This window comes from Triticum aestivum, chromosome 2A (assembly GCF_018294505.1).
Source record: "Triticum aestivum cultivar Chinese Spring chromosome 2A, IWGSC CS RefSeq v2.1, whole genome shotgun sequence".
Taxonomy (NCBI): domain Eukaryota; kingdom Viridiplantae; phylum Streptophyta; class Magnoliopsida; order Poales; family Poaceae; genus Triticum; species Triticum aestivum.
Window position 1 is genome coordinate 698431101 of NC_057797.1, and position 22920 is coordinate 698454020.

General features: G+C 49.2%; 2 protein-coding genes and 1 pseudogene across 3 annotated transcripts; 1 reads left to right on the forward strand and 2 right to left on the reverse strand.

Annotated features, from left to right (window-relative positions):
- Window positions 1-7018: 7018 nt before the first annotated feature.
- On the forward strand, window positions 7019-8795 carry LOC123191869 (uncharacterized; annotated as a pseudogene).
- A 2046-nt stretch (window positions 8796-10841) lies between these two features.
- LOC123190341 (CO(2)-response secreted protease) lies at window positions 10842-14094 on the reverse strand. 2 transcript variants are annotated; one of them, XM_044602966.1, is made up of 8 exons: window positions 13827-14094; window positions 13326-13718; window positions 12724-13255; window positions 12507-12613; window positions 12151-12393; window positions 11949-12063; window positions 11659-11866; window positions 10842-11560 (listed from the first exon to the last, which is right to left on the reverse strand). In XM_044602966.1, the coding sequence occupies exons 1-8, from the start codon at window positions 14000-14002 to the stop codon at window positions 11004-11006; spliced, it is 2331 nt and encodes a 776-aa protein (XP_044458901.1). In that variant the 5' UTR covers window positions 14003-14094; the 3' UTR covers window positions 10842-11003. The 2 variants fall into 2 exon arrangements, with proteins under 2 accessions (XP_044458901.1, XP_044458900.1); XM_044602965.1 differs by having other exon boundaries at window positions 13326-13724.
- Window positions 14095-15158: 1064 nt separating this feature from the next.
- On the reverse strand, window positions 15159-17847 carry LOC123190342 (high mobility group B protein 6). Its single transcript, XM_044602968.1, has 7 exons — window positions 17241-17847; window positions 16762-16917; window positions 16273-16668; window positions 16056-16187; window positions 15873-15977; window positions 15695-15786; window positions 15159-15579 (listed from the first exon to the last, which is right to left on the reverse strand). Exons 1-7 carry the CDS (start codon window positions 17781-17783, stop codon window positions 15369-15371), a joined length of 1635 nt encoding a protein of 544 aa, XP_044458903.1. The 5' UTR covers window positions 17784-17847; the 3' UTR covers window positions 15159-15368.
- Between the last annotated feature and the right edge of the window lie 5073 nt (window positions 17848-22920).

The following is a 22920-nucleotide window of genomic DNA, read 5'->3' on the forward strand; positions in this document are numbered from 1 at the left end:
AAGGTGTGGAATATTGATGCTTGATTCCCTCATCACTCAAAAACTCATCCAAGGTGTAGTTCTTGAACTCGGAGCCGTTGTCACTTCTTATAGTCAAGATCTTTGTATTGTGTTGTCGTTGAGCTTCATTTGCAAAGTCGATGACGGTTTGTTGGGTCTCGCTCTTCCTCTTGAAGAAATATACCCAAGTGTATCTTGAATAGTCATCCACAATCACCAAGCAATACTTTCTACGGCCAAGACTATCAACGGATGGAGGCTCGAAGAGATCCAAATGAAGGAGCTCCAAAGGCCTCTTCGAGTAGATGATAGTCGTGGGAGGGTGAGCCTTCTCATGTAGCTTTCCTTCGATGCAAGCACTACACGCAGGATCTTTGGCAAAACTAACATTTGTTAGTCCACGGACATGGTCCCCCTTGAGAAGACTTTGCAAAGATCTCATATTGATGTGGGCTAAACGGAGATGCCAAAGCCATCCCACGTCAATTTTAGCCATTAGGCATGTCGCGGTCTTAGTGGGTCGCTCCGAAAAGTTAATCACATAGAGACCGTTCTCGACATGCCCAACAAAGGCTACTTTAAGAGTCTTGCTCCACAAGAGGGCCACGGTATCAATATCAAAGAAAGTGGCAAAGCCCATGAGTTCTAGTTGACGAACGGAAAGTAAATTGTATGCAAGGGACTCAACAAGCATGACCTTCTCGATCGTAAGATCATGAGAAATGACAACTTTACCGAGTCCCAATACCTTAGAGGACGAGGCGTCACCCCACTCGACGTTGGTGGGCATGGATGGAATCTTTTGCACGTCCACCACCAAGTCCTTGCTTCCGGTCATATGATTAGTAGCTCCACTATCGAGCAACCATGATCCCCCACCGGAAGCAAATGCCTTGTTGGTGGCTTTAGCCATGAGGCACTTGGCGGCGATGTTCTCATTGGGTGATTTGAAGAGAGACACTCGTGGAGTTTTTGCAATGGCAACGGAGGCCATGGCAACTGACTCACCATCTTCTTCATCATCCTCATGGTACTCTTCTTGAACCACCAACGCCTTGTGAGGGATCTTCTTGGGGAAGTTGCTCTTGTTGGGGAAAGACTTGGCTTTGTCCTTTCGGATGAGCTTTCCACCATTGTCTTCCCTCTTCTCATACGGACATTCCGCAACAAAATGGCTCACATTGCCACAATTGTAGCAAGTCCTCACATGTTGCTTGCTCTTCGTGCCACTTGAGTTGTTCTTGTTGAAGTTTGGCCTTGAGTTCTTCTTGCTCCAAAATTGCCTTGAAGCAAGTGCCATGTGTTCATGATAGGCATACTTTGTATCTTCGGGGTTGCTTTCCTCTTCTTCCTCTTCTTATTCTTCTTCTTCAACACAAACCTTGGCCTTCAATGCAAGGTTGGGCTTCTTTGCCCTTTGAGAACGAAGCACCGCATTGTCGGCGGGCTTTTCCAAGATGTTCATAGCCACAAACTCATCCAACACTTCACTTGAGGTCAAGGTGTGGAAGTCGGGCCATTGACGAATGACAGAGGACATGGCCTTGTGGTAAGGCATCATTGCTTTGAGGAATTTGCGCTTGATCCAATTGTCATCCGTGTCCTTGCTCCCATGATCTCGGAGTGAGACCGCGAGTTTGGTTACTCTCCGATAAAGCTCACGAGGTTCTTCATCTTCTTTCATAGCAAACTCATCGGCTTCATCTTGCACTACTTCATAGTTGGAGCGTTGAATGCTTGCGCTTCCCCGGTAGAGAGAGACAACACAAAGCCATGCATCTTTAGCCAAGGCGAATGGCCGAAGATGAGGTAGATCTTCGGGTGGAATTGCATCTTGGATGATGAAGAGAGCATTCTCATTGAATTGATTATCCGCGGCTTCTCAAGGAGTGAAGTTTCTTGGGTCATGCGGATAGAAACCTTCTTCAATGATTCTCCAAAGATTAGTATTCACATGATTTAAATGATGCTTAAAGCGATAAACCCATCAAAGTCCTCATTTTTCACAATCTTAGGGGGAGGACTGGCATGATTCAAATGAGTGGAAGGAATCGGTCCACCATAAACAAGTGGTGGTTCCACATGGGCAAAGATGTCGGTGCCATTTTTACCACTAGAAGAAGGAGCCTTTTCACTACTAGCTTCCCCCTTGTCGGAGTTAGCATCCGTAACCTTGTCGGTGGGATCACCCACTTTCAACGGTGCGGTGGATAGTTTAAGCCCTTCAATGAATTTAGTAAACATGCTTTCAACCTCGGTCGTCATGGAGGTTTTCAATGTCTCCAAGGCCACATTGAATTCCTCACGAGAAACCGAGGTTCCCCCATCGCCCGTAGACGAGATCGGATTCACACCGGAGTGTTCCTCCACACCGTCTATAATATCAACCATAATCTTCGGACGGTAAAGTCCTTAGTAAAGAGACGAGGCTCTGATACCAATTGAAAGAATCGGTATGGTTGAGTAGAGGGGGGGGTGAATAGGCAACCAACAATTTTTAGCTTTTCTTTACCAAATTAAACTTTGCATCAAAGTAGTGTCTAGATGTTCAACTAGGTGAGCAACCTATATGATGCAACAACAACGAACACACAAGCAAGCAAGAGAAGTAACGCTAACAAGCTTGCATAAGTAAAGGTAAGAGATAACCAAGAGTGGACCCGGTGAAGACGAGGATGTGTTACCGGAGTTCCTTCCTTTTGAGGGGAAGTACGTCTCCATTAGAGCGGTGTGGAGGTACAATGCTCCCCAAAAAGCCACTAGGGCGACCGTATTCTCCTCACGCCCTCACACAATGCGAGATGTCGTGATTCCACTATTGGTGCCCTTGGAGGCGGCGACCGGACCTTTACAAACAAGGTTGGGGCTATCTCCACAACTTAATCGGAGGCTCCCAACAACACCACGAAGCTTCACCACAATGGACTATGGCTCCGTGGTGACCTCAACCGTCTAGGGTGCTCAAACACCCAAGAGTAACAAGATCCGCTAGGGATTGGTGGGGGATTCAAATTTCTCTTGGTGGAAGTGTAGATCGAGGCCTTCTCAACCAATCTCGAGCAAATCAACAAGTTTGATTGGCTAGGGAGAGAGATCGGGCAAAAATGGAGCTTAGAGCATTAATGGAGCTTGGAGATGGAAGAGGTAGTCAACTAGAGGAAGAAGACACCCCTTATATAGTAGAAGAACAAATCCAACCGTTATCCCCCAACTCAGCCTGCGCAGCGCGGTACTACCGTACCAGAGGCGCGGTACTACCGCAGGGACACGCGGAACTACCACAGGGCCCCGCGGTACTACCGCCCATGCAGCAGAGACCAGACCAGCCCAAAATGCACTAAGGCAGAGGGCACAGTACTGCTGGCGCGGTACTACCGCGCCCCCTTGCGGTACTACCGCAAGGCAGGAACTAACCAGAAATGGGAAGGCACGGATATAATAAATTACATCCGTGGCTACTTCCGCTGAGTTGGAGTCGATGCAAAAACCCGACATGGTAGTACCGTAAGCCAGCAACGGTACTACCGCGCTAGGTGCGGATGAAAAAATTTTCATCCACCCCTTACTGCCGCATACTTGCGGAACTAAGCCAGATACCATGGTACTACCGTGCCTAGTGCGCGGTACTACCGTGATGGGTGTCACCCACTAGGGAGAGGGTGACAATATCTGGACTCCGACCACAGTACTACCGCTTGCCATGAAGCGGTACTACCGTGGGCACTTGCGGTACTACCGCACCAGCGGACGGTACTACCACAAGGGCCTGCGGTACTACCGCTCTAAGGAGCAGTACTACCGCACACCCTAGTTCAGCAAGCACGAGCAATATTTGCATAGACAAGGAAAACATAGGATGCTCCAAAGGCTAGAAGAAAAGGAGGTACAAAGGAAGATGTGTACGTGATGTATCCACCCACCCTTTCCAACGCGGACCCCCTCTTAATAGTACAGCTTCCCTACGACTCAATACCACCGAAAAGAAACAAAGAGAAACATCGTCTTCCATAGCCTTCAAGGGGAACCAAATCATCTTGTGCCTTAGTCAATATATATCTGAAATATTCGATGCACATGATTAGTCCGCAAAAGTATTGTCATCAATCACCAAAACCAACTAAGGGATAAAATGCCCTTACAGCCGTCGCCTTCAAGAAGGAACACGACACCAGGGTGCCGTCGACGCCCAGAACAGGGGAACAAAAGCTTTCGTCGTAGCTCAAGGAGGAGGCGGAAGGGAGAGGATCCACCCCAAAGCCTCCAGGAAGGGGATCGGCACCAAAGGCGTCGACTTTGGGGAGGCCGCCGCGCCAGCCAGTGGTTTCCTTGGAACCTCACCCGCATGCCAGATCCGCCAGGCCGGCAATAGGGGACGCCGAAAACAGCCGCCAAGGACCGGTGCCAGCACGGATCGGGACAGATCGGAGCAGGGGCGGATCTTCTACATGGAGCCATGATGGATTGCGAGGATCCGCCACTGTGCCAGCGTCCGCAGCCCCTACGCCGCCCGCGCAGCCGTGGGACGATGCCCACCAGAGCCCAAGGCCCTCCACTGGAGAGGAGGCGCCAGATCCCGCCGCCACCATCATTGGGGCCGAGCACCCGCACCTCGGAGGCCCTCAGGCGGCGGCGGAGGGAGGGGAGGAAAAGGGGAAACGTGGCGGCGACGCTAGGGTTGGCCCCCGAGTCACCTCAGAGGAGGCGACGCGGGGGGGAGGGGGGAGCCTGCTTCTTTGTAGTCTACACTAGAAAGACTAGCTACAATTCAATTGGCAAAAGGAAAAACGAGATGGAAAAGCACAAAAAACTCACATAGGAAAACCGCCAAACACTTGCAGGACGGCAGAGGTGCCATGGCCGTCCGGCAAAGTTGAACTGATGCTCACGCTGCTACTGGTCGGTCGGGCTTCAAGATGGTCCGCAATCGATGGAGGCGCTGGGAGAAAGAAGATTTGGTGTGTGCTTCCATCGACGGTATCGACGCGATGGTTGCAGTGACGGTAGAGCTTAATTCCGACACGACAATGACCGGCGAGCGTCTCAGTGTGGGACAGGAGGTCGGCGGAGGCAGCAGGGTGTCGATGCAGGCAAAGGGTCGTTGCTGGAGGCAACGCCGTCGACGATGCAACACGAGGTGGGGAGGGCATAGGTGGGAGGGCAAAACTTTTACTCTACGAGCGGGTGGCTGAGTATATTTGACAGTCGGGATGGCTCCGGAGTAAAAAAAGTACTACTCTAACGGTGATAGTGGGACCAATTAGGTGTCGTTTAAAGAAGGAAAACCGAAATTTTATTCCTTTAACGCCTTTTAGGGGATCATAAAGATGCTTTAAGATAACGAGTTAAGTGACAATGCATTGTGAGTATTTTTTGTTTATTTCATCTCAAATAACGACAAATCATCCAAAATAAGGCTACAGATAAAGGAGGGAGGATTGTCCGTCCACACACCCGGAGGATCAACCCTAGCCCTTCTAGCTAGCTCATGTGCCACGCGATTCGATTCACGCGCACAATGCTCAAAACTAACATGGCCAAAATTATTACAAATCTCAAAGCAGTCATTAAGAATAGGGGTCTGCTACTGAATTAACTGCTCCTTGATTAATCTCCTTGACCAATTCTGCATAATCAGTGTGAACGAGCAGTTTATGAATACTCAGAGAATCTGCAAGTTGCAGACCCTTCTTCATAGTCATAGCTTCTGATGTATATGCATCAATTGTTTTACCCATATAGAAGACCTCAGCTGCAATAAAATGGCCAACATCATCTCTCAAGATCGCGCCAATGGAAGCAGTACTCCCTTCATACTCAAATGATGCATCTATATTCAACTTGACTGTACCCTGCGGTGGTTTAGCCCACATTACCTCTCTTGCCGGATGTTGAACAGTGCCCGCCCGATAAAAGTTAAGAGTAAGAGCTTGTATTGATAGGGCGGATTCAGGTTCAGGTATCTTTTCTCCTTTTGCACACTGTCTCCTTTCCCACCAAAGGAACCAAGTAGCCACCGCAATCAAACACGATGCAGGGATTTGAGCAAGATATAGTGGGTCATCAATCAAAGTACAAATCAACTCCTCCAGTACAGCCGAACCGGCCCTATCAACATTCAGAGATCTCTCAACTTTTTCCAATAAACCTAGATTTTCTCAAATCATCTGCGCTCGGCCACATTCAAATAAAGCATGCCGAATGTCTTCAGTATACACCTGGCACACAGGACATGCAGTATGAATTTTCATATGCTTGTTAGCAAGAATAGATTTACATGGAATAGCACCATGTAGCGTTCGCCACATATGAACCTTGACTTTCCCTGGGATTTTCAATTTCCATATTATTCTACAAACTGGGTTAGCAGCCGAACCACCTTGTATGTTACTTCCTTCAAACTTTCTGCCATACCTACGGTTCCACTCAATGTAGCAGGCTGATCGTACAGTAAAATTATGTGACTTTGTATATTGCCAAGCAACGAAATCTTCCATATCTCCACTTGACAATGGGATTTGAAGGATTCTATCTGCATCCACTCCCCAAAAAATATCTCTAATTAATGTCTCGTCCCAATGTCCAGTAGCCGGATCAATAAGCTCATGTACCATTGTGAGGAGAGAGGAACCTCGCATTGTGAGTACCTTGAGAAAAGAAAAATCAAATGACCCTCAAGTTTTTTTTTCGAGGCAGTGTTGCTAATTTGCACCGGGCTGCCCCTTTAGTGTTGCTAATTTGCAAGTTGACATATTACAGCAGTCATTAAGTAAACCTCTGATAAGGTAACTGATCCACTCCACTCCTAGTAGTGGACAAATCTTAAACACCCTAACTTAATGTGGAAAATGAAGGGGTGGGAAAACTGCAGGACCAATTCAATTCTGCACACGAAGCCCAAGCGATCCATCTGCCGCTTCAGGTTTCAGCAACCTCCTGCCGCTTGGGCCGCACAAACATATCCCCAACACGACATTCTGCAACACACGCACCTCACCGGACCACCCTCCAGTCCTCCACCATGGCGACGAGAGCAGAACCGAAGGTCGAGGTGAAGGTTTTCGTGGACGAGGAGAACAGCAGGGTGGTCTTCGCGGAGTCCGGCAGGGAGTTCGTCGACGTGCTCTTCGGCTTCCTCACGCTGCCTCTCGGCACCATCGTTCGCCTCCTCGGCAAGGAGGCCCAGGCCGGGTGCCTGGACGAGCTCTACAAGAGCGTGGAGGGGCTCCCCACGCGCCTCTTCAGAACTGAGGCCTGCAAGATGATGCTTCTCAGTCCCATCAACGCAGCGGCGAAGCAGTGCTGTCAGCTCAAGGTCAGAGTGGACGACACCAAGCACAGGGAGGTCTATGTCTGCGCTGACACGAGCTGCTGCGCGCATGCTGAAGGCGCCTTCAGCTCCGTCCGCGGCGCTGTCTGCAAATGCGGCAAGGCCATGTTCCAGCTCGCCGGGGAGAGGCTGGAGAACGATGGTAGCACTAGAGCTGCTGGTGCTGGCGATTCTGATGTCGGTGTTTTTGTTAAAGAGGACGTGAAGTTCATCGTCACCGATGATTTTCATGTGGCACCGGCCTCAACGTCTCTCATGTTATCCATTTTGGAGAAGTTTGAAGTTCAGGATCTCTCCTGTCTTGAGCAGAGGACTCTCCAGCTTAGTTCAGACAAGGTTTGTCTATCTCAACTCTGTTTTTGAGCACTACTCTTTTTGACGAACAATTTTTTTAGCAGTACTCTGTAACTTATAATTTACTGCACTTTTTCTGAAATTACTACAGATGATTAGCCTGCTCAAGAGATCATTAACGTCGAAGAACCCTTTAACCGGTCACTATTTTGATCTTCCCATCGCGCCTGATGACTCAGTCACATATATGCTCCCTGAGAACTTGCATCCTCAACATGAAAACGATGATGATCACACCCTAAACAATGTTAAGATTAAGGTTCTTCAGACCAAGGACAATTCATCGGTGTTGTACGCTGAAGCTGGTGCCGATTTTGTGGATCTTCTCTTGGGATTGCTAAGCATACCACTGGGGATCCATAGTGAAAAGGTATGGGAAGTGCACATCAAAAGGATGTGTGGACAATCTTTACAGTAGCATAGGTGGATTTGCTGAAGAATTCTTGAGGCCAGGGTGCCAGATCTTGCTACTGTCCCCAAACCTGCCACCCTTCTTCGGTTGCGGCACTAGTAAGATGCTTCAGGTTGAAGAACTATCTCCTTATAAGCAAGATATCGATGGCCGCATCAAGTGCTTCAAGATCGGCGGTTTCAGGGATCTTGCACGTTGCTGGGAGAAGCATTATGTTTACAACGGTTTAGAAAATGTATATACATATAAGAATTGCCGTGCTGATGTAAAGAAATCAAGCCTTTTTGAGTGGGACCCAAAACTACCAAAGGGAGAAGAAAGTGGCACTGGAGAACCATATGTCAAGCAGGGGCCTCAGAGCTTCATGGTTAGTAACGATCTACATGTCCTTCCTCTGTCCTTAGCAAGCACTCTACGGGTCATTAGTGAAGCCAAGATTCAGAGAAAGGACCTTGTGGAGAAAGAGCTCGCTCTCACAAAACCCCAGGTTGGTATTTCTATCAATATATCCATTTCGCCCGACGATCATAAAATTTGCCAGCCTCTGATCCGCTAACTTTGCTGATTTTGCTACAGATTATGGAGCTACTGAAAGCTGCCTTGGTGACTCGCAAAGCTCTCAGCTGTGCGCTTCTGCCTCCCAAAGAGCCTGCTCCCAAGAATATGAAGAAGCTGCATCACCAGAGCTTCGGTCTATATTGAAGCCACTACGTTGCTCTAGCATTGCAGAATAAGAACAAGAAATATTTTCCTACTACTAATTTTATATCCCAACACCCTTGTTGAATTTGAGTTTGGAGTTATGTTAATGCTACTGTAAAGACGCTCCATTACTGTGATGGGCACCATTTTTTTCAAAAAGCAGGCCCACAAACATTATATTCAGGACCATAGTTAATTGGTACATCAGGCTAGATATATACATACAACACAACCAAATCAACAAAGAGACCAAATCCACGTAGACCACCTAGAAGGGCTGAGAGACATTCATCAAGTAACCAAACACGCCTTCCATTTAGCACTTCTCCCGTGCAGGGGATATCCTGTGGATGTCTCAACTATCCTTTGGAGATTCCCATGCATGCTTCAACCCCCCCCCCCCCCCCCCCCCCCTCTATCTCCCATACTTTCTCATTTCATCTTTTTTGTTCAAATATTTGTGTTCCTTTTGACGAGGGCTTTGAAATAAGACCATTTTTGAATATTTGTGTTCCTTTTGACGAGGGCTTTGAAATAAGACCAATTTTGAATATGTTATGACACGTTATTAAATTTTCCTAACCGCTGAAACTTAATAGAAATGAACGATAAACTCAGTAAGTTTCAGAACTGAAACTTAAAACCACATGGAACTCCAACATTTTTGACAAGTCTTAAAAACTTTAGCAAGTTTTAAAATCAGTAAGCTTATAAAAAACAAATGAAACTTGGTAAAACTTGGAGAAACTCTGTAAAACTTAATATTGCGACTATCAAGAATATCTGAAACTTGGTAAAAAAATTAAAAGGTGTCTAAATGTATTCAAAATTAGCCTTATTTGAAAGTACTCGTTGCAACGTACACGAATATGCAAGTGAGCCTTAATTTGGACTTTCGTTCAAAAGATATAATAGATATAAATTTTTAAGATAAAATGAACAAGCATGGGAGGTTAGATGAATGACACATGCCGTCTCTGCCAAAAGTTGCTTGAAGGGGCAACCTAAAATAATTAGTGGCCTAATCCATGCTCAGGACCTCCCATGCACGGGAAAATATCCACGCTCCTATCCTTCATGATTTTGCTCTTGTTTTATTTCTCCTTCATGTGGTTGGATCGGGTGGTAGTGGCACCCATCTTACTGTGCCCTGATTTGCTTTCTTCTTCAAGAGGCACCAAAGGATCCAGGGTTAGCAAAATCCAAGCCGACGAGGAAAATTGTAAATCTTAGATATGAAGCGGCCCCGAGAACAGGTGGCAACACACAAGCCGTGGCAGCAGCATCAACCATAGAAGCCACATGCCTGATGGAATCTGGTAATTAGTTACTAAAAGCATCATAAGCATCACACTCCTCGTAAGCGGGTGCTGGCTAGGGGGTGGTGTAGGTACCATAAACACAGCCGAGGTCACAAAGGAGTCCACCTCCAGATCCTCCACGGATAGATGCGAAGAAGGGGTCCCACATAGCACCTGAATCCCGGGCATAATCTGCAGCACCGGAGCCAAGACCATGGAGTTGGCTTCACCATTAGAGAGTGACTACATAGAGGGCAGGGTAGGCAGCGACGGCAAATTAGCCCTAGCACGGGGGATTAAAACATCATATGGCTCCATTTCAATGTCCTCTGTGGGACAACACTGGCATCACGAAGAGGAGATGACACAGGAGCGCTCTACAACACGACCCGCACAAGAGATAGCCTGCTCAGGGCAGCCCCCGCTCGCCCCGGATAGCTCCCAATCCACACCAGCCAACCATGCAAGTTGCTTGACTGTGCCGCCAAGGACTGTAGCACCACAAATCACATGATGATGCCAAGGCAACAAAAGCAGAAACTATCGTCACCAAATATACATTATAAATGTGTATCACATGATGATGCATTTATTAACATTGTGTTTGGTGAAATTTTAATTGTTTTTAACAAAAAACAATGTTACACATTTATGGGTTATGTTACACAACTGTATTTTTTGATAAAGATGTTACACAATAGTATAAAATTGTCAAACATTTATGGATTATGCTACACAATTGTGATTTGTTGTTCCGACTTCCGAGTGTGCTTTATCCATTATAATTTGATTTGATGATGAAACTACATGACCAAAATGCCAGCAACTTGGTGCTACTACATTGTACGTATACCTAGACGAGAGACATACGAGTCCCATCTTGTACGTACATAGATTTCACATTTCATCAGCTGCTGACCGCGAATGGGCTATGGACTGTATGTTTTCCATCTGACCATGTTATGGAGCCTATGAGGGCGGCCTTGGCCGCTGTGTTCTTGCCAGAGAAGGTGACCTGGAAAGCCAGCTTCTTCACGCTGCCGGTGAACTGGAGCTTGCTGGGCGCGACCTTCACATCCAGACCGGCCGGCGCGCTGACGGCGACGGTATATGTGGCTTCTTCCTGCGCTCCGACGTTGGTGACCTCACGGGTCACTGTCCTGCTGGCGCCGGCGCCGAGCCCCGTGACGGCGATCGACGGGTAGTTGAGGTCGGAGATGAGGTCCTTGCTGGCGTTGCCGGCGCAGCTGAAGGCGGCCGGAGGGGAGGTGATGAGCTTGATCTGGGACGCGCCGTAGCCGTAGTTGCAGAGGAAGCTCAGGTAGTCGTCCGCCGCGAGGTCGTACACCAGCCCGGGGTCCAGCGCGCCGGTCGGGTTCACCTGCCCTGCGCCGTAGTCGAACGGCGTCGCCGCCGTCCCTGCGTCGGTCGTCATTGGAGCCTTGTCGTTGTTCAGCTGAGTTGCTGCATGCCACGCGGTAGACACGGTCGAAATTCAGACTTTGAGCCCCTGGTATGCATGGACACGATTAATCTGTCAGCTTGTTTTGTTATGTACGTACCTGTTGTCATGATGGCTGACCGGATGGCGGCCGGGCTCCATGTCGGGTTCCAGGCCTTGACGGTGGCCGCGGCCCCGGCGACGTGGGGGCAGGCCATGGACGTCCCGGAGACGAGGTTGAACTGCGACGGCTGCTTCTGGTCGGCCGGAAGTGACGTCGTTGGGATCCACGACGCAAGGATGTTCACCCCCGGGGCAGCCACGTCCGGCTGCACATACCACATGGATGCGTTAGTTTGCATACACACCGACACAACACCTGGCTAAGGGCCGGTTTAGGCTGAACTCAACCTTGAGGATGTTGCCGGTTTGCGCCGACGGGCCCCTGGATGAGAAGTAGGCCACGACGGGCGCCGGCTTGTACTCCGTCACGGTGATCGTCGGAGTGATCGTCGCGACAGGGTCACTGATTTCATGCATTGAGAGTGAGCTTGACAGGTGCACTGGGAATGAGCTTAACTGGAAGATATTGGTGCATTGTACAAGTGCGTACCTGGTGGAGGCAATGTACTTGTGAAGGTCGGCCGCGGCGGCGGAGGTGATCTCCGTGACGGGGAAGTCGAGGTAGGCGGTGGTGACCGCCCTCCCGAAGTCGTTCACCAGGATGGCCCCCGCCGCCCCGGCGCTCTGGAGCTCGTCCACCTTCACCATCTTAGACGTGTCGCTCTGCGAGTGGTTGCACAGCAAGATCTTGCCCTTGATCTTGCTGGCATCCAGGGTGCCGGGCTCGCAGTGACTGCACCAAAACATTCGAGCAGGGCATAATACATGAGAAGCACGATGAAATCACATCACGGGTATTGCATATGGTCCTTTGTAGCTTATTGAATTGGTTCGTATATGTGTTACCTTGCGGAGTCAGAAGTACTAGAAGCTGAACTAGACTTTGCTGATGCTCCTGCGATCAACGGGTACTTCGGGGATTTGTCCAGGTTGGAAAAGTTTATAGCCCCACCCTGCATTGACACGATCAATAAAAATAGAGTTAAATACCCTAAAAAAGAGTTAAAAAAACTAGGAAACTAACAAGTGTCAGGATGCAGCAAATTAAGGCAACGCATAGTACCTTGACAGCGGTGCTATTTCCACCTAGCAGGACGTCCGACTCGAAGTCGCGGTCGATGGTCGTGGCCGCCACCGTCATGATCCACGGCGCCGCGTTCACCACCGTGGAGGCCTCCGGCCCGGCGTTGCCGGCCGAGCACACCACCATGACGCCCTTCGCCACGGCGTGGAACGAGCCGATGGCGATGGGGTCCTCGGAGAAGTCCGGGGAGAAGTAGGGCGACGCGCCGAGCGAGACCGAGATGATGTCGACGCCGTCGCCGATGGCGTCGTCGAAGCCGGCGAGGATGGCCGACCCGGCGCAGCCTTCGTCCGAGCAGACGCGGTACATGGCCACCCTCGACGCGGCCGATCCCCCCTTGGCGGTGCCCTGGGCCAGCCCGTAGTACGAGGCGCCGGTCACCGCGTTCCCAGCCGCCGTGGACGACGTGTGCGTCCCGTGCCCCGCCGCGTCCCGCGGCGAGCCGCTGCTGCTCCGGGTCCGGCCGCCGTCCACCTCGCCGAGGTCGTAGTACCTCGCTCCGATCAGCTTCCTGCACCGCAAAATTAATCAAGTGCGACGACACATGTCACGTACGCGACTTACGACAGTGTGTGACTCACTTGTTGCAGTTGGAGGAGTTGAAGTCGTCCCCGGCCATGCAGACGCCCTTCCACTTGGTCGGGACGGGCCCGAAGCCGGCGTCGTCGAAGCTGGGGGACTCGGGCCAGATGCCGGAGTCGAGGAGGCCGATGATGGTCTCGGTGGTGGGCGCCGACGTCGACGCCGCCGTGGGTCTGGGCGAGCGCCGCTTAGCCGAGTCGATCTTGACGTCCGTCTGCTGCAGGAAGTCCCAGGACCTGGTGGTGTGGAGCTGGTACACGGGGTCGGCGAACACGGAGACCACGCCGGGCTTGCGCCTCAGCGCGGCGGCCTCGTCCTTGGACAGCCGCGCCGCGAACCCCGAGAAGCCGTGCTTGTACTGCTGCACCACTACGCTCTGCGCCAGCTTCCCCCTGCGGATGGATATCAAACGCCGTGCGATTTACTTTCTGAATATTTGACATTTTTTAACTGAATAAATCTGTAAGCGCGCGTAGAGGCGGAGCTGCATGCATGCGCACCTCTTGAGAATGGTGCCGACGAGGCGGAGGTGGCTCTGGCGGAGGAAGTCAGGCGAGGTCCGTGGCGGCACGGCGCCCATGTACACCACGTACACCTGGCTCCCGCTCTCGCCCCGGCACCCTCCCGGGGCGACCAGAAGAGCGACGACGACGACGAAGCAGAGCGGGAACCACATGGCCGTGCCCTATCTATGATGTATCTACTGCTCGTTAGTTCTGTCAGTTGAACGCTGTGTAAGCTACTACTTGCGTCCTTGCAATGTGCACTGTCCGGCCATGAGCTGCACCATTTATAGGCAAGGCGCACGTACGGTACGTGGACACGCGAGGTGGATGGCGGCCATGAGTTGCTCGACCGATGCGGTGCCAACTGAGGGCGCGGCGCGGTGGAGATGGGTCGATGGTGGGCCGTGACGGCGCGTGCATTACCGAGCGGTAGTATAGTACAGATAGGGCGCATGCATTTCTGATTTCCCACGCGCGCCTGCCTGCCTGCCTGCCTGCCTGCCTGCCTGCGTTAACCGGAGTGGAAGGTCGACTAGTAGTGCTCGCTGGGTGTGATATCCTCACTGGTCACCTTATCTCGACTGGAAGGAAGTGGCAATGCGTGGTTCAGGCCAGAGCTGGAACAGGATAGGACAACTTTCTCGGTGCATGCCGATAAAACTAGCGCAGACGGGATGTGGTATTTGCCCAATCCTATCGATCGTGGTACATCTAGGCTAGGCAGACGGGTAGTGATTCGCAAGAAGAAGACTAGACGCGTAGTGACGTGCCAGTGGAGTCGTGCTTGCCTTGATAGAAGTATATGTACTATATTTTGAGAACCTACGAAGTGATCAGCAAGGCAAGGCAAGGCAAGCGAAGCTAGTTGAGTTTTTACACTCTGCTCTCCACCACCGCCCCGGTAATGAGTAGTGGAGGCGGGCAGCGGCACTTCACCGCTCTATCCACCCAGCACTTTTGCGGGTTAATGCGGCTGGCTTGCCTAAATTGTCAGAAATTCTAAGTCTCTGATGTAAGAACTACGATGAAGCCTAAATCAGTTTTCAATGCCACTGCCACTAACTGCGGGTACTCTGGTGTAATGTAATCTCGTGGCGAGTTGAGAATGCAGTGTGGCACTTGCACTTGCTTCAAATGGAAAATGCAAAGCTCAAAACGATCATGTTCAAGGTATTTGATGCGATTTATGTGTGTTGTAGGCCGGTACCCAAGTCAGGTACATGACACCAAAGTATGGTACATGGGATGGGAGCAAAAGCGTCACAAGTTCACGCTTCTTTTGTTCTTGTACAGTTGTACAACTGATGTAAACTGGCTCCAATGAAATTGTCGAAATTTTCCCAAGCATTTTGAATTATGCAGTTTGCTGCAACAACCATGCATGCAGGACACAGAAAATAACCTCACTTCACTACTAGTACAAGTCTATATAGCTACTACTTCCCCAGTCAGGATTCAGAGACTTAGAATCCTTGAGTGTTCATAGTTCAACTCAAGTAACAGTTGAACCTAGTGGCACCGCGACAACACAGCACCCTAAGCAACAGGTGATGAGGAGGCGGAGGTGTGAGCTTTGGTGTACTCCTCCATCTCCCTCTTGTACGCGGCCATCCCTTGGGCCGCTTTCTCGCTCCACACCTTCTTCTCTGCGCCGGTCAGATCCTTCCACTTCACCGAGATGAGCGCGCTCAGCGTCGTGTTGTTCACCCCGGGGCGCTCCTCCACCAGCTGCTTCCTCGCCTCCTTGCTGCGATCAAAAATATGCAGCAGTTTTGTTTAGCCGTGCCACAATGTTGAATTGAACTGCTTACAACTTTGTATATATATATATATGTTGTCAAGAAGAAGAAAATGTTCCAGACCTGAAGAGCAGGAAGGAAGACGCGGGCCTCTTGGGCCTGTTCGGGTCGGCGTTCTGCTGCTGCTTCTTCCTCTGACGCTTCTCTTTGATTTTCTGATCAAAAACAAAATCGACACATGAAGCAGTTTACATGACGGGCATGCTGATGGATATTCCATCTGGAACTTGGGGATAGATACCTTGATGATGTTGTCTGCCTTCTCCTTCTTCCTGAGAAGCTGCAGAGCCTCCTGCTTGAGGATTTTCTTCTGCTCCTCTTCTTCCTTCTCTAAGCTCGCATTTTCCTGATGAAGTACACCACATTAGACATCTTCATTTCTTTCATAGAATATTAATGCTCTGCAACCAAACAATTTCCACACCTCAAGCTTCTTCTGCTTGTACACCTCCATCTGCTTCTGGTGTTCCTCCTTCTGCTTCCTCGCAGCCTCCTCGTAAGGAGCCTTCTGGGCCTCCGTCATGCCCTTCCACTCTTCCCCAGTGATCTTGCCAGTCTGCGAGGGCACCATAATTCTTTTATCAGATCAACGGACAAACTAATTTCAGAGGAACTGAAACCAGAAACAGCCAGTCCAATACCTCAGGGACACTTTTCTTCTCGGCAGCCAGCGCGGCACGCCTCTCCTGCGAGTAGAGGAAGTAGGCCGACATGGGCTGCTTCGGCTTGGAGGGATCCTTCTCCTTCTTCATCTTGTTCTTTGCCTTCTTGCTGTTGCCGTCTCCCTCCTCGGCCTCCTGCCTGAACTTGAGGTACTGTTCCAGCAATTCTTTCGCCGTCCAGCGCATCTGCTCTTCGTCCAGCAGCTTCATCGCCTCGGCCTCGCGCTTCTCCTGGCCAACCACCTGCAGGTAGGCCTCCTTCTCCTGCCGGTACCTCTCCTCGTACGGCTGCTTCTCCTCGCTGCTCAGGGTCTTCCATTTGGCGCCCAGGGCGTTCGACACCTCCTTGAAGTCTGCATCGGGGCTCTTCTTGATCTGAAAAGACCGTGGACATTTCATCAAACACCTGAAAGGCAAGGAGACAGAGAGAACATTTGATGTTTGGTTTCAATTTTTCAAGGTTCGCACCTCCGCCCACTGGTCTTTGCACCACAGAATGTACGCCGGTGCTGGCTTCTTCCTCTCATTGCCGGCCTTGCCTTTCCCCTTCTTCTTCTTCTTCTTCTTGCCCTTGTCATCTCCTTCCTGGTCCTTGCCGAGAAGAGACTGGACGAGAGGAAGGTTCTGCAGTCCAATTCAGATCAGAAAAATTCAATCCAAACTAATAATCAAAAAAAAAAAAACTCCATGGGCACTAGCACCCACGGTTTATTGATATAGAAGAAGCATCCCTCATGAGAATTCCAGAAATTCGTCTCTGACAGAGATCGAACTCTGGTCGTTAGGTTTACAATCATGCGCCCCCCAACCACTGGGCTATGCCCACGTCCTCAATCCAAACTAATAATCGCAGAGAATGCAATCTACAGCACCGGGTAAAAGGACGCATGTACAGATAACAGAAACGAAAAAAAAAGTGAAGCGGATCGAGGGATGCACGTTCATACCATGGTGGGCTCGAACACCTTGACGCGCTGCATCTTCCTGAGCTCGGCCTGGAGGCGCTCCTGCTGCTTGCCCTTGGTCTCGATCTCCTGCTCCTTCTGCCGGATGACCTCGTCCCGCTCCCGCACCATCTCCTCCGCCCTCTCCTTCTCCAGCCGCAGCCGCTTTAGCATCCCCTGCAGCTCCGTCAGCTCGTCGGCCATCGACGGTGCCGCCGCCTTGGCCTGGCCGCGCTTGGATGTCGCCCTCTTCACCTTCTGTGTCGAGGCGGGTGCCGTGGCGACATCTGCCTTCCCAACGGAGACGTCGGCGGCGTGGTCCTGGGCGGGAGGCGTTCCCATCGTCTCGTCGGCTACCGGGGACGTCTGGGCCACCTCCGCCTTGCGCATCTTGGGCGACGTCCTCCTGGCCTTGTGCGGCTGCGGAGTTAGGGCTCCGGCGAGGTCGGCCCTTCCGGCGGAGATGTTGGCGTCGTTGTCGAGCACCGGCGCGAGGGGCTTGCGGCTCCGGCCGCTCCTCCTGCTCCCTGCCGCCACGGTCGCCATGGGATGGGATCGATCCGAGGAGAGAGATGCGGATGCGTTCGGTGATGGGGATGGATTGGCCGGTGATCTGATCCGCGTGGTTTTATAAGGGATTAAGGGGTTAACGGTCACAAATTTCGAATTTTGAATGCTCGTTAACTTAGGAAGGTGACGTGTCCGGCTCAGCGGTGACGGAGGGACGCCGTTTCGAAGCTACTGTACTCCGTTGGTCCAATTCGAAATATCAGAACCATTGGCGTAAAAGGTGTCAATTGCACAGGAAATCCATAAATTTACACGGTGTTTTTACTTTTTCTTTTGATAGGAAGCCCTCATGACGCACTTTATTGCATAAGAAAAAAAATTACTACGTGCATCGTTCAAATGTCTTGCAAAAAAAAAACAAAGGAAGGATCACCATCCCAAGCAAAATAGAAACTAGAATCAACAGCAAATCTAGCTAGATTGTACGCCACGAATCGTGCCATGGGTATGAATAATATGAAAGCTTTCCATCATGATTGCTGCATTTGGTCCCATGACCTCAATTTCACCGCCGCAGGCTTTGTTAATTTGCAAAGAGTCGATGCCGATAATTGCAGGAGTTCATTCCAGAGTTTCAATAAGATGCAACCCCTTTAAAAGAGCAGTAGCCTCCATCGTGGCTGCATCCATTAGGTGATCAAGCTCCCAATATGCACCTGACATTGTTTCTCCTCGGTAGTTTTTCAAAATGGCACTTGCTCCACCTGAGCCATTCTCGAAGAATGTCGCATCTACGTTGGGTATACACGTACCAAGAGGTGGCTTTGTCCATATTATCCCATGTGGCGTCTACATTGAGTTTACACGTACCAGAAGGCGTAAGAATACAGTCAGAGCCTTACGTAGAGAGAATGGAGAGAGGTGTACAGAGGACGAGGGTATGCGTGATATGGCAGCCGGCTTTTACGAACAACTTTTTACATCAGAAGGGTCAAAACATGCGGACGGGATCCTAAACTTATTCCCTGTTGTGGTCTCGGCTGATATAAATGGAAAACTTACAGCCCCGCTCACTGGCTCTGAAATTGAGACTGCTCTTTTTCAGATGGGGCCAATGAAGACGCCAGGACTGGATGGGCTTCCGGCAATGTTTTATCAACATCGCTGGACATTGGTGCGGGACGACGTTCACAAAGTAGTTCATGATTTTCTTGATGGAGCAGCAACACCAGAAAACTTTAATGATACAATCATTGTGATGATCCCGAAAATCAACTCACCGGGAGTTGTTGACGCAATTTTGGCCTATTAGTCTTTGTAAAATCCTCTATAAAATAGCTGCAAAGTGTTGGCAAATAGATTGAAAATAATCCTTCCGGTGCTCATCTCTGAAGAACAAAGTGCGTTTGTGCCGGGGCGATTAATAACGGACAACGTGCTCGTGGCGTACAAGTATGTGCATGCTATTAGAAAGAGAAAAGGAAAGAAGCTGCTATGTGCCATAAAGTTGGATATGATGAAGGCCTACAATAGGGTCGAGTGGGTTTTCCTTGAGAGAACTCTGGAGTGGTTCGGTTTTGCCCAAACATGGATTCACATGATAATGAGATGCGTTCAGAGTGCTCGTTTTACTGTCAAGCTGAATGGCGGTTTTTTCAGAAGTTTCTTACCACCGAGAGGGCTACGGGTGACCCGCTCTGCCCTTATTTATTTCTTTTTGTGTTGAAGGTTTCTCAGCTCTGCTTCAACAGGCCCAAAGGGAAAATCTCATTAATGGTGTAAGCTTTGGGAGCACTGGCCTACATGTGACTCACCTCTTATTTGCAGATGATAGTGTGGTTTTCCTTGAAGGATCACAAGGTAACCTCCAGGCTCTAAGGGAGATTCTGCAAGATTATGAAAATGCGTCTGGATAGAAGGTGAATCTCCAAAAGTCATCTATTTTGTTTGGCGGAGGTTGTAATGAAGAGATCAAGAGCACGCTGAAACAATATTGAATCAGAAGCTTTGAGTGAGAGATATCTGGATTTGTCAACCATTGTGGGAAGATCGAAGGATGAATCTTTTCAATATGTCAGGGAGCGGTGAAAGGGTAAAGTTCCAGGTTGGAAGGGACAAGGATTGTCCAAAGCGGCGAGGGAAGTGCTTGTAAAATTAGGCCTACAATCAACACCAACGTTCACTACAAGCTGTTTTCAACTCACAAAGAAGATGTACGGGAATTTGACATCGATCTCTTCAAAATTCTAGTGGGGAGCAGCTGAAGGTGAAAGAAAGGTGCATTGGATAGCCTGGGAAAAAATGTGTCTGGCAAAGAGAGATGGAGGGATGGGGTTCAGAAATTTTGAACCTTTCAATCAAGCTTTGTTGGCCAAGCAGGCTTGGCGAATCCTTCAAAGCCCATCTTCTTTGTGTGCTCGTGTACTGAAAGCTAGGTACTTCAAAGAATGTACGATCATGAACGCGACCTGCTGATACGTCTCCAACGTATCTAGTTTTCCAAACACTTTTGATCTTGTTTTGGACTCTAACTTGCATGATTTGAATGGAACTAACCCGAACGGGCGCTCTTTTCAGTAGAATTACCATGGTGTTATTTATGTGCAGGAACAAACGTTCTCGGAATGACCTGAAACTTCACGGAGACACTTTTCAGAAAATAAGAAAAATACCTGCCAAAGATGAAGGCCAGGGGGCCACCACCTTGCCACGAGGGTGGGGGGCGCCCCCTACCTCGTGGGCCCCCTGTTGCCTCTCCGACTCCAACTCCACCTCCATATATTGAGTTTCGGGGAGAAAAAAATCAGAGAGAAGAAATCATCGCGTTTTACGATACGGAGCCGCCGTTAAGCCCTAAAACCTCTCGGGAGGGCTGATCTGGAGTCCGTTCGGGGCTCCGGAGAGGGGAATCCATCGCCATCGTCATCACCAACCATCCCCCATCACCAATTTCATGATGCTCACTGCCGTGCGTGAGTAATTACATCATAGGCTTGCTGGACGGTGATGGGTTGGATGGGATCTATCATGTAATCGAGTTAGTTTTGTTAGGGTTTGATCCCTAGTGTCTGATGACCCACAAGTATAGGGGATCTATCGTAGTCCTTTCGATAAGTAAGAGTGTCGAACCCAACGAGGAGCAGAAGGAAATGATAAGCGGTTTTCAGCAAGGTATTCTCTGCAAGTACTGAAATAAGTGGTAACAGATAGTTTTGTGATAAGATAAATTGTAACGAGCAACAAGTAACAAAAGTAAATAAAGTGCAGCAAGGTGGCCCAATCCTTTTTGTAGCAAAGGACAAGCCGGAACAAACTCTTATATAAGGAAAAGCGCTCCCGAGGACACATGGGAATATCGTCAAGCTAGTTTTCATCACGTTCATATGATTCGCGTTCGATACTTTGATAATTTGATATGTGGGTGGACCGGTGCTTGGGTGCTGTTCTTACTTGAACAAGCATCCCACTTATGATTAACCTCTATTGCAAGCATCCGCAACTACAACAAAAGTATTAAGGTAAACCTAACCATAGCATGAAACATGTGGATCCAAATCAGCCCCTTACGAAGCAATGCATAAACTAGGGTTTAAGCTTCTGTCACTCTAGCAACCCATCATCTACTTATTACTTCCCAATGCCTTCCTCTAGGCCCAAATAATGGTGAAGTGTTATGTAGTCGACGTTCACATAACACCACTAGAGGCTAGACAACATACATCTTATCAAAATATCAAACGAATACCAAATTCACATGACTACTAATAGCAAGACTTCTCCCTTGTCCTCAGGAACAAACGTAATTACTCACAAAGCATATGCATGTTCATAATCAGAGGGGTAATAATATGCATATAGGATCTAAACATATGATCTTTCACCAAATAAACCAACTAGCATCAACTACAAGGAGTAATCAACACTACTAGCAACCTACTAGCACCAATCCCGGACTTTGAGACAAGAATTGGATACAAGAGATGAACTAGGGTTTGGAGATGAGATGGTGCTGGTGAAGATGTTGATGGAGATTGCCCTCTCCCGATGAGAGGAGCGTTGGTGATGACGATGGTGATGATTTCCCCCTCCTGGAGGGAAGTATCCCCGGCAGAACAGCTCTGCCGGAGCTCTAGATTGGTTCCGCCAAGGTTCCGCCTCGTGGCGGCGGAGTCTCGTCCCGAAAGGTTCCTTCTGATTTTTTTCTCATCGAAAGACTTCATATAGCAGAAGATGGACGTCGGAGAGCCACTAGGGGGCCCACGAGGTAGGGGGCGCGCCCTAGGGGGGGCGCCCCCACCCTCGTGAGCAGGGTGTGGGCCCCCTGGCCTTCATCTTTGGCGAGGATTTTTCTTTATTTATTTTAAGATGTTCCGTGGAGTTTCATGACTTTTGGAGTTGCGCAGAATAGGTCTCTAATATTTGCTCCTTTTCCAGCCCAGAATTCCAGCTGCCGGCATTCTCCCTCCTTATGTAAACCTTGTAAAATAAGAGAGAATAGCCATAAGTATTGTGACATAAAGTGAAATAACAGTCCATAATGCAATAAATATCGATATAAAAGCATGATGCAAAATGGACGTATCAACTCCCCCAAGCTTAGACCTCGCTTGTCCTCAAGCGAAAAGCCGATAACAATAAATATGTCCTCATGTTTAGAGGTAGAGGCGTCGATAAAAATAAAATACGGACATGAAGGCATCATGATTATTCTCATAACAGCAACATATATAGATTTTGTCATATGATTACTTATGTTCAAGTGATGATCTATTCACAATGCAAAAGTATAAATCATAAACCTTATTGGGCTCCGACAAACTATAATCTCAGTCATTGAAGCAATTGCAATTTATCATAACATCGGAAAGAGTCTATGTCAGAGCTAAAAAGCAAGTCCACATACTCAACTATCATTTAGTCCTCCATAATTGCTAACACTCACGCAATACTTGTGGTTACGGAGTTTTAATCGGACACAGAGAAAGATAGGGGCTTATAGTTTTGCCCCACAACCTTTTACCTCAAGGGTAATGTCAACAATAATGGTTCATGCTCCCCTACATCCAATTAGATATATATATCATGTTCTTTCCAACATGCTGAGCTTGCCAAAGGATAAAATGAAAAGGAAAGGTGAAGATCACCGTGACTCTTGCATAAGGTAGAAGATAAT

What these genes read in the sequence shown, in the direction of transcription:
- LOC123190341 (XM_044602965.1), bottom strand. Translation starts at nt 14,002, where the DNA reads ATGTGGTTCCCGCTCTGCTTCGTCGTCGTCGTCGCTCTTCTGGTCGCC. An exon ending in AGTACTTCTGACTCCGCAAG is followed by an intron (nt 12,394 to 12,506) that starts GTAACACATATA and finishes GTTTTGGTGCAG; the next exon opens with TCACTGCGAGCCCGGCACCC. An exon ending in AAACCGGCAACATCCTCAAG is followed by an intron (nt 11,867 to 11,948) that starts GTTGAGTTCAGC and finishes TGGTATGTGCAG; the next exon opens with CCGGACGTGGCTGCCCCGGG.
- LOC123190342 (XM_044602968.1), bottom strand. Translation starts at nt 17,783, where the DNA reads ATGGCGACCGTGGCGGCAGGGAGCAGGAGGAGCGGCCGGAGCCGCAAG. An exon ending in GCAAAGACCAGTGGGCGGAG is followed by an intron (nt 16,669 to 16,761) that starts GTGCGAACCTTG and finishes CGGTCTTTTCAG; the next exon opens with ATCAAGAAGAGCCCCGATGC. An exon ending in AGGCAGACAACATCATCAAG is followed by an intron (nt 15,787 to 15,872) that starts GTATCTATCCCC and finishes GTTTTTGATCAG; the next exon opens with AAAATCAAAGAGAAGCGTCA.